Source organism: Nematostella vectensis, chromosome 9 (assembly GCF_932526225.1).
Source record: "Nematostella vectensis chromosome 9, jaNemVect1.1, whole genome shotgun sequence".
NCBI lineage: Eukaryota > Metazoa > Cnidaria > Anthozoa > Actiniaria > Edwardsiidae > Nematostella > Nematostella vectensis.
Genome location: NC_064042.1, coordinates 6498621 through 6513610, shown reverse-complemented (window position 1 = coordinate 6513610; position 14990 = coordinate 6498621). Strand labels below are relative to the sequence as shown.

The following is a 14990-nucleotide window of genomic DNA, read 5'->3' as shown; positions in this document are numbered from 1 at the left end:
ATCTCAAGTGAAAAGAGTTATTTTTACTCCAGATGGTCAAGAAATGGAGTAAAAAAGTACTCCTTTTAGGAGTAGGTTTTGAAGAGTTATTTACTACTCCAGCCATATCGTGTTGAAAGAGTAGCTTTTCCTCCAGCTGTATCTTTTTAGAGCAGTAACAAACCACTCCAAATATATATAATAAAGGGAGTTGTTTTTTTATACTCTGAATTAGCTGAATTTTAAAAGAAAACGATAGTCTTTATTATATAAGACAAAAGATAAAAATAATAGTTTATCGCATTTATTGGTATTGAGACAAAAAAATCTACCCGTGCCTAGGAGTTTCCTAAGATTTCCTAAGTTCGATCAAAACAACAAAATATGATTAAACTTCCTAAAAATTCCTAGGATTTCCTAGTATAAGCAGTTGACCAGTAAATCGGAATAATTTGGATAAGAAAATCTTAGGAAGAAGTATTCTACAATTTAGGAACTCTTAGGAAATTCTTAGGAAATCCTAAAAGAACATTTTCAATACAAGAACAAGCCTCACCATACTTGCATATATTGTCAGCTATACTACAACAATAAGAAATGTAATCAAAGACAGGCATTGGACTCGAACATGAGTTTTATGTGGTGTACTTTCAGAATTCGCTCAGAATAATTAGTACTGCATTGAAAAGAAAGATAGGTAGGGTGATAATTGTATAAAATTCTTAGATCCGATTTTAACATTATAAAATAATATATATTGTTTCTAATAGAAATGCTACTCGAGATTATAAAAAAAAAGAAGTCCCGCTTTGCAGATAGAAGACGGCTCACTAAGGCCCGTAAAAGCAAAATGTGCCGGGCGTCCTTTGCTTTAGTGGCCGAGAGGGGCTTGGGCCCAAGGCGCAAAATCATAACGGTCGAACGAAAGCCATTATTACAGCCTCCAAACGGGTAGCCGTTTATTCCCGTCTTTTCTACGCGTAATTCACCTTTTTTAAGGATTTGATGGCAGAACATGGATTGAAGTTAAAGGTTAGTGTGTAATGGGCTTTATAATGTGATAGGTTCAATAGTAAATGTGATTTTTGCGACCAACTTCAGCATCAAATCATCGTTCGTGAGCGGATTTCTTGAACTAGACTGATATGTTTTGTGATTCTTTGTTATCTTCCAAAGCAATACTACCTTCTTATGTGTTTCTCTTATTATCTTCGCAGGACATTATGATAGAGATAGTAAAATGTGCTTGAGTTTCAAAGCCAGAAAAGAAAGAAGTTTGAGGTATAAGGAATGTATCAATGCGTAAAGTTATTCACTAATCACTGTACTTACATCTAAAGCGCCTATGCTTTATAAACTGTTACTTGAAGCACAAAATTGAATAACTTAGCTTAGTAAAAACCTAGCAATCAGTCTTGCACCTAAAATTTGTCCAGATATTTATTTTGAATATCTAATGTTACTGTAGTTGGTTTTTGTCCGTATATTCTGATCACAGTAAACCCTGCATATGAAGAACCTGGTTATCTTTTCAAGCTAGCCTACCAGGTTCAAATTTAAATGGTGCATATAGAGGCATTAGGCTTCTAGCTTCTTATCTGTATATACAAAGATGGAGGAGGCAGTTCTTTTGGAAAACCGTAATGACGCAAAAAAAAAGGGTAATGTTCAAAAGCTGTTATAGAAAAATAATATTGTGTATGTTTGTTTCAGCTTTGTTACGTTGGGACATTTGTTAGTAATGTTGTCCTGTATACCTTATGTCAAATGACTATTATTTTTCAACTTATATTTTTGTTTGTTTTTTAAACTGATTTTTTTAATTAAATGATTTGTCAAATTCATAATAACGTCTTTTCCTTGGTGTTTCTAAATTACTCCAGTATTAACCCCTGAAGTAGGTGGAGTTTAAACGGCCATTTTTAAAAAAAAAAACAGGGGGGAGGGGGTTGAAATCATCCCTTTTGTTACCCAATTAGTAGGGGAAAATAACAAAATAGGGAGTAAAAATCGACTCCCATTTTGAGGGTGAATTGTACTCTTTTAATGGAGTAACTACAATCAACCTAGTAAATTACTCCACTTAGCTACCCCCTAAAGTGGGTAAAATCTACTCCCCCGAGAGAGTAGGAAAAAAAGGAGTACAAAATAACTCCATTTTGAGGGTAAATTGTACTCCTTTAATGGAGTAATAGCAAGCAACCTAGTAAATCACTCCCTTTAGTTACTCCCCTACAGGGGTAAAATCTACTCCCTTGAGAGAGTAGAAAAAAGGGAGTAAAAAATTACTCCAAAAAGGGAGTCATTTTGTACCTCGGTTTTTTACTCCCTTTTTGGAGTTAAAACTACTCTCTGAAACTAACAGTGTATCCCTGTTTCTAGTCTCCCCCGGGGTCGACGCACCTCCTTTTGCCATCCTAATATATTCACTAAATTGTCAGCATTAGCTATCGCGACTCCCCTGAAGGTTCGTGGGATAAGAACCAATGGAGTTTGCGTGGACCAACGTAGTTTGCTTGAGGCAAAGTGGGGAAGAACGGAGATGAGAGAGAAAACAGGGGGGGGGGGTTGAGAGGCAAGAGCAGTGGAAAGGACGCAAGAAATGAGAATTTAGGCACGAACGAAATAAATGAAATTTGTTTATAATATTATGTTTCAAATAACCAGGTTTAGGATTGATAACAAAAAGCGTGTGAAATTAAAAAAAAACGTAAAATACCATTCGCAAAATAGTTCATGTTAGTAGTAAGCCAGTGTAACAGTTATTTTGGGGGGTTCACTAACCACTTGTAACGGACTCTCTTATATGACGACTATGACCACTTAGCTGGGGGAGGTACCAGTTTGACTTCTTCGCTGTTACAACTGCTTCATACGGTGTGTACAAGACGGTTTACAAGTAGATTTTAAGATGATCTTAAGAATAATAATTTGGGGTATTCAAATTATTGTATTTGGGGAGGTACCAGTTTGACTTCTTCGCTGTTACAACTGCTTTATACTGTACGGTGTGTAAAGACGGTTTACAAGTAGATCTTAATTTGGGGTATCATACCGCACCCCCTTTGTATCTTCCTAAGACGGCGAGCCCAAACGGGAAACCTTCACTGACACCCCGAAAAGCATTTAGTTTCGTTTGGATAAGGTTTCTAGCCTATGGGTGGCGACCTTCCAACGTAGGTGTGCCAGTGAGTTACCCTTGGACTGCCGTGATCTACGTAATAATTACATGGTTATTATTGACTACGGAGGTAACACACTATTAACGCATCATTAACTCCCGGCACAAGTTGGCGGTAAAATGATAAAGTTATAAAAATAGCGAAATCCATCACCTTGCGTTAATTTCCCGCGTGACAAGTACTAGCGTATCCCCGACACCCTGCCATAATTGTCCCGCGTGACACCAGCCTATGAACTTCAAACTGTGCAAGGCGTGTTGTTTCGGGTCTACACAATAGGATACCTTGGATGGGATTCAAAGACTACTACCCAGTATTCAGCCAATCCCAAGTTAAAGCGTTAAAGATATTTGTGATACTGAGTAGCAATAGAAACAATTCGAGGGTTTCGTTTAGAACGGTCGTGTTTATCCAGATTGTTTCTGATATTTTACAGCGTGATGATAGCGATGATACCATGATAGACAGCATCGGGAATCTTGGTGGATTTCTCCAGTTCAGTGTGGTTGGTAACATGCGGTTACACGGTAACAGATGGACAAATTGTGATATGCACCTCACGCGTTTGTAGCATTGTAGGGTAACAAAAATCTATGGGGATATGTATAATACGAGTTATGATGGTAATTCTAGTGACTAAAACGTTTGATAATATTGACCTGTAAACGAGGTTTTTTCAGCTATCGCGCTGGTATTATCTTTGTACGCGATTGCAAGGGTCGGTGGGACTATCTTACGCGCGAGTGGTATTTCTAGAGCCTATCCTTTAATCACACAGATCCGCGATATGAGCATTTCACGCGCTAATAACTCTACTGCTTACCCTTTGATCACACAGATCCGCGATATGAGCATTTCACGCGCTAGTAACTCTACTGCCTACCCGTTGATCACATGGATCCGCGATATAAGCATCTTATGCGCTAGTAACTCTACTGCCTACCCGTTGATCACATGGATACGCGATATGAGCATTTCACGCGCTAGTAACTCTACTGCCGACCCTTTGATAACATGGATCCGCGATATGAGCATTTCACGCGCTAGTAACTCTACTGCCGACCCTTTGATAACATGGATCCGCGATATGAGCATTTCACGCGCTAGTAACTCTACTGCCTAACCGTTGATCCAGGGATCCGCGATATGAGCATCTTATGCGCTAATAACTCTACTGCCTACCCGTTGATCACATGGATCCGCGATATGAGCATCTTATGCGCTAGTAACTCTGCCTACCCTTTGATCACATGGATCCGCGATATGATCATCCTACGCGCTAGTGACTCTACTGCCTACCCTTTGATCACATGGATCCGCGATATGAGCATCTTATGCGCTAGTAACTCTGCCTACCCTTTGATCACACAGATCCGCGATATGAGCATTGCACGCGCTATTAACTCTACTGCCTACCCTTTGATCACACAGATCCGCGATATGAGCATTGCACGCGCTAGTGACTCTACTGCCTACCCTTTGATCACATGGATCCGCGATATGAGCATCTTATGCACTAGTAACTCTACTGCCTACACGTTGATAACATGGATCTGTGGCTTTAGTTCTGTGCAACTCCTGGTACTCACTCCCTCTTATGTCTGTGCCTACTCCCCTCTCGTCCCTACCACCAGGCCTGGCCGCAATGCGTGTCCCAGGATGCAGTGGTGCGTACTGCGCATTCTCGCTGTGTTGTGTCGTCGCCTGTAAAGATTGGTACACTTCATGTGGTAAACCTCGTTTTCTTGTGTTCTCATAACCTGGCTCGCCTTGATCACCCGTGCCGTTCCTTGCTCTCCTCGCGGGTGGATTCTGTCTACTCATTCTCGTGCTATCGACGCTATCGTACTGGCGATTGCCCGGCACATGCCGATCACGTGATGCATGTCTATTCATAGCTTCGTATTGCGCGACATTGCTCCCTTGCGTTACATCATCGCATTTCGTGACGTTACTATGGGTCGGTGATCGTGTTTGTGTATTGTTCACTGGTTCGTATTGTGGAATGGGGTCAGGGGTGGGTCCCCTATTTTCCAATGGGGCGAACTCATAGTCTCCCATCTCTGGGATTACATGTTGGTCTTGGTTGACGTTTTCTTGCATCGCCACATTCTTAAGAGCAAGCATAAATTATGTTTAAAGTGTTTTCACCTTTAAAAAGCTCACTACTCGGACATAACACAGTATGTTTTTTAGGAAAAATTTTACCTGGAATCCAGAGTAGCCTGGGTTATCAGCTTCAGATCTGTGGGAGAAAGGTACTGGAATTCAAGATCAAGAATGTAAAGCGCTGTTATTTAACGAAGTTTTTATACCTTTCTCTCTTTGCTGTTGGACCTGTGAAAGAAAAAGTAGCATCTTTAAAGTAAATCTTTTAAGTTATTGTAACAGAAGTTTAACATATCTAACCGACTTACCTGCCCTCTTCAGCACCGCGATGTAGACAATCAGACAAATGATGACCAAGAACAAGATGGCGACCAGCACAGCGAGACCAACAATGGTTGAATTCTGATCATTTACCTCGACAGCTGGAACAAAAGAAAGAACGTCGATGTTACGACTTCACCAGAACATGTACCTGTACCTGTACATGTACTGATGATCACATGACTAACACGCTTATCTGTGGGGGTGGTACTGATGATCACGTGACTAATACACGTACCTGTGGGGGTGGTCCTGATGGTCACGTGACTAGCACACGTACCTGTGGGGGTGGTCCTGATGGTCATGCGACTAGCCCACGTACCTGTTGGGGTGGTCCTGATGTACACCGTGTCACGCCTCGTGTCTTCCCGCACCGACACAGTGACCTCCACCTCGTACAGAGTGTCAGGCTCAAGATCATCCAACACGCACGACAGCGAGGCTGAACTACTAGAGCCTGATGACGTCACCCAGTCACGTGACGCTCCAGCTAGAGGTCTAGCGCGCATCGTACATTGCGCATTACGAGTTGCGTTTGACCACGTGACTTTGAGGCTGCTGGATGCCGGCATGACGTCACTTAGCTGTGGTAACGACTCCGCTATAGAAGATAATGTAGACAGTGGTGTAGCTAGTAAAGCTAGCAAAGCAGGCGAGGCTAGTGAAGCTGGTGAAGCTAGTGTAGCAGTGTCATTACGTCCATGTCGTTATGTCGGACTAAACATAGTGCGCGCGCCCATGTCGTTATGTTGTTATGTTGCTAGTGTGCACTAATAACACAACACGCCAATAGAGTAACGTTGTCAGGCAATACTCTAGAGGGTGGCTATGTTCAGTGTGTGATTACTTGTATCTGCGCTAGCCACACAAAACGCAAATAAAAATCGTCACGCAATCTTGTTACTGTGACAATGCACTGTGTGTAAGTACCTGCGCTAGCCGCCTGTAGTGTGATGGTGGATCCGTTAATGCCGTATTTTCCCAGGCTTCCCGTCAGCGCGACGTTCTGTAGCGGTTCCAAAGCTTTATCGCGCGACGTCGGCTCGTTAAACGAGAGTTCAAAGTCAACGATCACACTGCCTTTCCTAGAAACAACAAAAACAGGAATCGCAAAAGACGAAACCACAGAGCTGCGTCTCTGCATTTTGAAGAATATTGTACACTTGTTTAAAAAATAACAGAAAAACGGGCTTTTTTTTTAATTTGCTAGACCTTCTATGGGCAATCAAAAAAAGTCTGAGTTGAAAATCATGATCTAAATAGAAGAACAAACATGCGCACGAATAAAAAAAACAATTTTTTTTATAAAGTCGCTAGTAAGATAATAACGCACTTCGCATTACAAGTGAAATTTCCTAAAAAAATATATACAAATCTGCATTCGTATGAGCATGCGCTTGCTCCCCCACCCCTCCCTCCCCTATTCTTCAACTAGTTCATTTTGTTTTCGTTGTCATGGCTCTACCTCAAGTTTAACACTTTGCTCCTTACGAATATCGGCATGTTCTCATAAGCCTTGTCGATCTGTGGATACAAAAAGAACTCAGTTACTAACACTTTTATACAGCAAGTTACTTATCAAGGAAAGTAACAACAGCTTGTCCTGTTACGTGAAAAGTAGGGCGGTAGAAGACGGCTTCCTCCCCTATTTGATATGATTAAGATACGTATATTTGGCAAATGATTTTTATTTCGTAATCAAGTTACTGAACAATGCCCATTGATTTATGCTAAAACAAAAACGGATGGCGTTTTGGATTTTAAATGTGACCGTACCTTCTACCAAAGAAAATTAGGAAAGGGAAAACAAAACCACAGGAAATACACGGATCAAACACCACGGACAAATAGACGACTTACCGCCTGACGGATTTCCGCTGTTATGTTCTTGTAGCTCTCGGTAGCTGAGTTTGCGTAACTCTCCCGCCATGCAATCCCTGACAACTTAAAGGAGCCCACAAACACCATGTCAACCTCATCTGGGCAAACAAGATATCGAGAGAGATGTTAACCGACAACAAGAAGGTGTAACATGTGAATTGAATGCTATTCTAAAACGGGGCTCGAAATATTGGCGGCACGATACAGAAACATAAAGAAAAAATATTGGGGGACAAAGACCTATAATTTTCAAGTATTATCCCGAGTGCTCCACTCCCTGCTATGACCCTGTGAAATATTTCTATAATTCGGGGAAATATTTAAACATTTTGTTGTAAGAAGTCATCCTTGCTACATCATGGTAATATCGTACCCGTTTATATCCGTTTGATTTATACGTCACACAACGATATCTGCCTACTAGACCTGGGTACGGTCATGGGGAATCATAGAAAAGAACATACTTACTATCGACGGGAGAAATCGTAGGCTTAGGATGTAAAAGGAGCGAACAGGCCCGTACCCAGGGGGGGGGGGGGGGGGTGCGAAATCCGAAAAAGTGGACCTAATTTTTCCGGGGGGGGGGGGAGGTTTTTTGATAAAAATCTAGCACATCTATTGAAAAACGAAAGTGGACCTTTTGCCGCACCTTCCCCCCCTGGGTACGGGCCTGGCGAATGTTACCTATCTTCTTGCACTGAGGTCTAGACCAACCAAGTTTACACTCGCACTCGAACGAGGTACGCCTGTCTGCGCATGCGCCGTTTTTGTCACAAGAATCAGAAGATATGCATTTGCCATCATTGCTGCAGAAGTCGGATGGACACAGCGCTAAAAAAGTTTGGATTAAAAATAAAAACGAAACTAATTTAAAATGTAATTTAGTGCTGACGGCGCTTAAGGGTATGCATGCCTCTGAGCCCCTCCCTAAATAATTCTCCTCCCTAGCTACTCCCTTCCCTAGCTACTCCCTTCCCTAGCTACACCCCTCCCTAGCTACACCCCTCCCTAGCTACACCCCTCCCTAGCTACTCCCCTCCCTAGCTACTCCCCTCCCTAGCTACTCCCCTCCCTAGCTACTCCCCTCCCTAGCTACTCCCCTCCCTAGCTACTCCCCTCCCTAGCTACTCCCCTCCCTAGCTACTCCCTTCCCTAGCCACACCCCTCCCTAGCTACACCCCTCCCTAGCTACACCCCTCCCTAGCTACACCCTCCCTAGCTACTCCCCTCCCTAGCTACTCCCCTCCCTAGCTACTCCCCTCCCTAGCTACATCCCTCCCTAGCTACTCCCTTCCCTAGCTACACCCCTCCCCAGCTACTCCCCTCCCTAGCTACTCCCTTCCCTAGCTACACCCCTCCTTAGCTACACCCCTTCCTAGCTACTCCCCTTCCTAGCTACTCCCCTCCCTAGCTACTCCCTTCCTTAGCTACTCCCCTCCCTAGCTACTCCCCTCCCTAGCTACTCCCCTCTCTAGCTACTCCCCTCCCTAGCTACTCCCCTCCCTAGCTACTCCCCTCCCTAGCTACACCCCTCCCTAGCTACTCCCTTCCCTAGCTACACCCCTCCCTAGCTACTTCCCTCCCTAGCTACACCCCTCCCTAGCTACTCCCCTCCCTAGCTACTCCTTCCCTAACTACTCCCATGCCTAGCTACTCCCCTCCCTAGCTACTCCCTTCCCTAGCTACACCCCTCCCTAGCTACACCCCTCTCTAGCTACTCCCCTTCCTAGCTACTCCCCTCCCTAGCTACTCCCCTCCCTAGCTACTTCCCTCCCTAGTTACACCCCTCCCTAGCTACACCCCTACCTAGCTACACCCCTACCCAGCTACACACCTCCATAGCTACACCCCTCCATAGCTACACCCCTACCTAGCTACACCCTTCCCTAGCTACACCCCTCCCTAGCTACTCAATCCCTAGCTACTCCCCTCACTAGCTACACCTTTCCCTAGCTACACCCCTCCCTAGCAACTCCCTCCCTAGCTACTCTCCTCCCTAGCTACACCCTTCCCTAACTACACCCCTCCCTAGCTACTCCCCTCCCTAGCTACTCCCCTCCCTAGCTACTCCCCTCCCTAGCTACTCCCCTCCCTAGCTACTCCCCTCCCTAGCTACTCCCCTCCCTAGCTACTCCCTCCCTAGCTACTCCCCTCCCTAGCTACTCCTTCCCCTAGCTACTCCTTCCCCTAGCTACTCCCCTCCCTAGCTACTCCCCTCCCTAGCTACTCCCCTCCCTAGCTACTCCCTCCCTAGCTACACCCCTCCCTAGCTACTCCTTCCCCTAGCTACTCCTTCCCCTAGCTACTCCCCTCCATAGCTATTCCCCTTTATAGCTACACCCCTCCCTAGCTACTCCCCTCCCTAGCTACTCCCCTTCCTAGCTACTCCCCTCCCTAGCTACACCCCTCCCTAGCTACTCCCCTCCCTAGCTACACCCCTCCCTAGCTACTCCCCTCCCTAGCTACTCCCCTCCCTAGCTACACCCCTCCCTAGCTACTCCCCTCCCTAGCTACACCCCTTCCTAGCTACTTCCCTCCCTAGCTACACCCCTCCCTAGCTACTCCCCTCCCTAGCTACACCCCTCCCTAGCTACTGCCCTCCCTAGCTACTCCTTCCCCTAGCTACACCCCTCCCTAGCTACACCCCTCCCTAGCTACTGCCCTCCCTAGCTACTCCTTCCCCAGCTACTCCCCTCCCTAGCTACTCCCCTCTCTAGCTACTTCCCTCCATAGCTACTCCCCTTCCTAGCTACTCCCCTCCCTAGCTACACCCCTCCCTAGCTACTCCCCTCCCTAGCTACACCCCTCCCTAGCTACTCCCCTCCCTAGCTACACCCCTCCCTAGCTACACCCCTCCCTAGCTACACCCCTCCCTAGCTACTGCCCTCCCTAGCTACTCCTTCCCCAGCTACTCCCCTCCCTAGCTACTCCCCTCTCTAGCTACTTCCCTCCATAGCTACTCCCCTCCCTAGCTACTCCCCTCCCTAGCTACACCCCTCCCTAGCTACTCCCCTTCCTAGCTACTCCCCTCCATAGCTACTCCCCTCCCTAGCTACTCCCCTCTCTAGCTACTCCCCTCCCTAGCTACTCCCCTCCCTAGCTACTCCCCTCTCTAGCTACTCCCCTCCCTAGCTACTCCCCTCCCTAGCTACTCCCCTCCCTAGCTACTCCCCTCTCTAGCTACTTCCCTCCCTAGTTACTCCCCTCTCTAGCTACTCCCTTCCCTAGCTACACCCCTCCCTAGCTACACCTTTCCCTAGCTACTGCCCTCCCTAGCTACTCCCCTACCTAGCTACTCCCTTCCTAGCTACTCCCCTCCCTAGCTACTCCTTCCCCTAGCTACTTCCCTCCCTAGCTACACCCCTCCATAGCTACTCCCCTCCCTAGCTACTCCCCTTCCTAGCTACTCCCCTAACTAGCTACTCCTTCCCTAGCTACTCCCCTTCCTAGCTACTCCCCTACCTAGCTACACACCTCTCTAGCTACTCCCCTCCCTAGCTACTCCCCTCCCTAGCTACTCCCCTCCCTAGCTACTGCCCTCCCTAGCTACACACCTCCCTAGCTACTCCCCTCTCTAGCTACTCCCCTCCCTAGCTACACTTCTCCATAGCTACACCCCTCCCTAGAAACTCGCCTCCCTAGCTACGCCCATGTTATCAGCTGAAGCCTTGAGCTCAAGCGTGTTGCTACCTCCGATCCTCCGTCGGTCCATAGTCCAGTACACGTCCGGCGCTGGATTTCCAGTGGCTTGACATGTCAGGCGAACTGTGGCGTTTTCTTTGAAAATCATGTTTTTAAAGCTAGTTGTAATGTTGGGAGGTACTGAACCGATAGCTTTAGAAAGAAAAAAAAAAGAAGTTAGTATTTATCCGGTAAAAAAATTCAATCAAATGCTGTCGAGAGAAGAAAAAGTGAACCTGAGTGTGGCAGTAGTATCAGAAGGGTGGTTTACAATAAACTTTACAGGGAAAAAGAACTTAAGCTCTTGATCAAATGATTAAATTTTACTTACAATTGACTTGAATGTTGACGGTTTTGGTGGCAAGGGCGGCACACTCGCGCGCGTGCTCGGTCACGCAATGGTACAATCCCCCATCTGCAAGCGTGACCGGGGCAAATTCCCGGATACCTCCTACCGGGTATTTGGCTTGTCCGACTTTTCTCCATGAGACTGTCTTGTTGATGCCGGCGTCACACTCTAACGTCACGTTTGATCCTTCCGTTACGATTTGGGCGATTTGAGAAGAAGCCATGACGTCTGAAAAACAGGTTATGGACACTATCTTGAATTCTTGCGCCTCTTATTATTTCACAAAATGTTTTCCAAAACCAATACTTTCTCACGTGTGCAAACGATGCAGACAAACGATGTGGGAAATTTTCTGTGTGTGATTCTTTTTTTTTTTTCCATTTCTTTCCAAGGAAAAAGAAAATGAGATTACACCGCCTAGCCTTTATACAAGGAGTTTAGATTATGCCAAAATCCAATCGAATTGAAATAGTGTCTCTATGGCTCAAATTTTGTTCGAGCTAAGAATGAGCTTATTATTGGGGCCCCACTCTTTTTGAAACCTATGAAATTAATTCAAATCTTTCTATTTAATACATACTAACCTGGCACATTGACGACTACCGTAGCATTGGGCAACTTGACCCCCCTCACCAAGGGATAGCAGCGGTATGCGTTGTTGCCCGGTTCGGTGAGGGTGACGCGGAAGTCGCCGGTCAAACTAGTCATCTGCCCCATACCAGATGCTTCTAGAATGTACTGCTCCACAGACAGCGCCGTGCTTGCACATTTCAACTCCATGATGTCCCCTAGACACGTGGTTGGTGACGTCACGTTAAGGCTCGTGTTGGGTGCTGGGAGTCCTGATAATAAACAAAATCAAGCTCTGCAATTGATTCTGACACGTAGTGGGATTATTCCGGCTTTTGACATGGCTCGTTTCTCAAAACACCCGAGAATTCTCGGGCCCAAAAACGATTTATTCTTTAAATTTGAAAAGCTGGCTAATTTCAATATAAATATATTTCAATATAACTTTATGGTATCTAAATGTGTTGAAATATAGTCAAACATCGTATTTTACCACAAAGATTCATGTAAAGGATGATTATCTTATAGATTTATAGATTTTGATCTTTCCCGAACTTCTCGGGCCCGAAATTCACATGGCTTTTAAATACTAAGAAAGTTCTCGGGACCACACAGTCACCCGAGACTTTTCGGGTAACTTTCTGGCTTCAGCAAAACTTCGAAAATAGCCGTATTGAGCGTAATTATTTGAAATATGAACCAAGAGAAGTTCAAACTGTTCTAAAACATGGAAGCGGTTCTCAAAAAGGAAAACATTCGAAATTTTGGGCAAAAATGCAAAATAAAGTTTTCGGGCCCAAGAATTCTCGGGTGTGTTTCGGGAAACGGGCGCCAGTATCGAGACAGTATCACTTTCAGGGACTCAAAACCGTCTTAAGCTGGTTAGGACTGCAGGGGCGTAGCAGGGGTTTGGGTATTGGGGGCATGTGCCCCCAATATTTAAAAATACAATACATTTTTTGGTGTATTGTATTCATTGTTCTGATACGAGATCACGACAGTTTGGGCTTTTTGATTCTACCAATATTCAAAAAATATATATAAGGAAATGAACAGTAGGAGCGTGACTGTGCCCCCCCCCCCCCCAATATTTTGTTAAGGTTTCTGTATTGTTCCCCCCAATCTTACATGGCATGCCACGGCTCTGGACTATGGAGAATCACTCGTTTCTGGAATTCCTCGAACCTATTCGTTCAACCTCGTATCTCCTATCTCTTTTCTGTCATTTGGGTCGGCGGGAAATGGCCCTGGGATCGGCCACTGCGTTCTACGTATTGATTGGTCTGCGGCTAAAAGGCAAATTTTGCAGCGCAAACTTCAAAATAAACATCGAAAAAGAAGAGCCGCAGATCGACTGTTGAAAACAGTGTTTTGTACACTTTCACTTTTTGAGAATATTGCTGTCAATAATGTTGCCAATAACTTGATGATAAAAATAACACGTTAAACAAAACTTTCAAAGGTCGTGTTTACATACCAGTAACCATGACAACAGCATTCTTGGTAACCGCTGGGCACTCGCTGGCGCCTCCCCTGGCGGTACAGGTGTACCTGGCCTGGTCTGCCGCGGATACGGGGGAGAATGTGGCCACGCCTCCGCCCCACACCTGGCTGCTGCCTTGCTTAGTAATGGTGATGTTGATGGCACCGTCACCTGATGCCGAGCAGTTCAGAGTGGCCATTGAGCCGTTGACGACGAGGATAGAAGCTGGAAAATCAGTGATGCTGACTGGCTCTATGGAATAGAAAATAATCAATCATCCGAGATCCTGAGAGATTTAAAACTTGAATGGAATACAGATTGAATAATTTGATCTGATATCCATTAGATAACGAAAATATATATTCATGCATTTTAATTATCTAAAAAAAAAGAGATTCATATTCGTATTCATATGAGAAAATCCACTTTGCTATCTTCTAACGCCCTCGAATAAGACGTCCAGTATAAGTAGTAAAGTAAGTCTCTATATCGGGTGGATCCTAGTCCCCCGGCCACGCGGTCGTGGCGCGTTCTGATTGGTTGTTGGGAATGGCGCGCTGTGATTGGTCCGAATTTATCAGGCGGAAGTGACGTCACGGGTGGACTTAGGACTTGGGCCTTTGACCTTTGGACTTTAGGGGGAGGGGTGGTGATTGGTTGGAATATATCGGGCGGAAGTGACGTCACGGATGGACTTTGGACTTGGGCCGTTGACCTTTGGACTTTGGCGTGGGGAGGGGGAGGGTGATGATTGGTGGAATTTGATAGGGCGAAAGTGACGTAAACAGTCCACACCATATTTAGAGTAAAATCGATTTTATTAAAAGAAACAACATGGATACAAGGGTCCATAAAAAGTACGCTCTTTATCAAGTATCTATCGTAGTGTTCTTAGCGTTCCTATAGAATGTTAAAAAAGTCAATGGCAGGTACTTCGAGTTCGCGTCTGACTGGTAGAGGAGGATGAGGGGTGGGAGGTGTGGGGGCGTCTCGATTGACTTCTTCTTCATCGCTGTCACCATCGAGGTTGGAGAGCATGCTCGTATCGCTATCGTCACTCTCGTAGTCGATGTTGCTGATGTTTCGGTGATGAGCATGATGATTAGGATTCCAAGCGAGTGAGTCTCGTTCGTACTCATCTCGTAGTGAGTGTCCTACGGGGGGAGGTGGTTGGGGGTTGTCGTTATCGTATTGGTTATCGAGTTCCCAGTCCCAGTTTCCGTTATCGTAGTAGTACCAGGCCAGGCATGCATGAAGTCTAGTGGGGGAGGTGTGTTTCGATGAGTGAGCGATTCTCGAAGATTACGCATGTACTCGTCGCGCCCCAATTCGTAGATTTCTCGTTCAACGCGTTCTTCAGAGGGAGGGGGTGGGATGACGTTTTCGACACAGTCCAATGGTAATCATCGTTCTCGTCTCGTAGCCATAGCCAGAA

The 14990-nt window shown here is 45.5% G+C and overlaps 2 protein-coding genes and 1 long non-coding RNA gene across 4 annotated transcripts in view; 1 reads left to right on the top strand and 2 right to left on the bottom strand.

Moving 5' to 3' along the window:
- Positions 1 to 14990, bottom strand: part of LOC116601893 — an 80747-nt gene that overhangs the window by 41666 nt on the left and 24091 nt on the right. The gene's annotated exons all lie outside the window — the stretch shown is intronic.
- On the top strand, positions 893 to 1671 carry LOC125572450. Its single transcript, XR_007313823.1, has 2 exons — positions 893 to 1011; positions 1197 to 1671. It is a non-coding gene; the product is annotated as an uncharacterized LOC125572450 (long non-coding RNA).
- On the bottom strand, positions 5149 to 6350 carry LOC125572449. Of its 2 annotated transcripts, XM_048732959.1 has the most exons (5): positions 5928 to 6350; positions 5872 to 5885; positions 5579 to 5692; positions 5370 to 5406; positions 5149 to 5273 (listed from the first exon to the last, which is right to left on the bottom strand). In XM_048732959.1, exons 1-5 carry the CDS (start codon positions 6161 to 6163, stop codon positions 5231 to 5233), a joined length of 444 nt encoding a protein of 147 aa, XP_048588916.1. In that variant the 5' UTR covers positions 6164 to 6350; the 3' UTR covers positions 5149 to 5230. The 2 variants fall into 2 exon arrangements, with proteins under 2 accessions (XP_048588916.1, XP_048588915.1); XM_048732958.1 differs by lacking the exon at positions 5872 to 5885 and having other exon boundaries at positions 5914 to 6350.

Bases quoted from the DNA above. Each gene is read 5' to 3' on its own strand.
- LOC125572449 (XM_048732958.1), bottom strand. From the start codon at position 6,163: ATGCCGGCATCCAGCAGCCTCAAAGTCACGTGGTCAAACGCAACTCGT. The intron at 5,693-5,913 runs GTACGTGGGCTA...CTTTTGTTCCAG, and splicing joins CATCAGGACCACCCCAACAG to CTGTCGAGGTAAATGATCAG. The intron at 5,274-5,369 runs GTAAAATTTTTC...CTTGCTCTTAAG, and splicing joins CAGGCTACTCTGGATTCCAG to AATGTGGCGATGCAAGAAAA.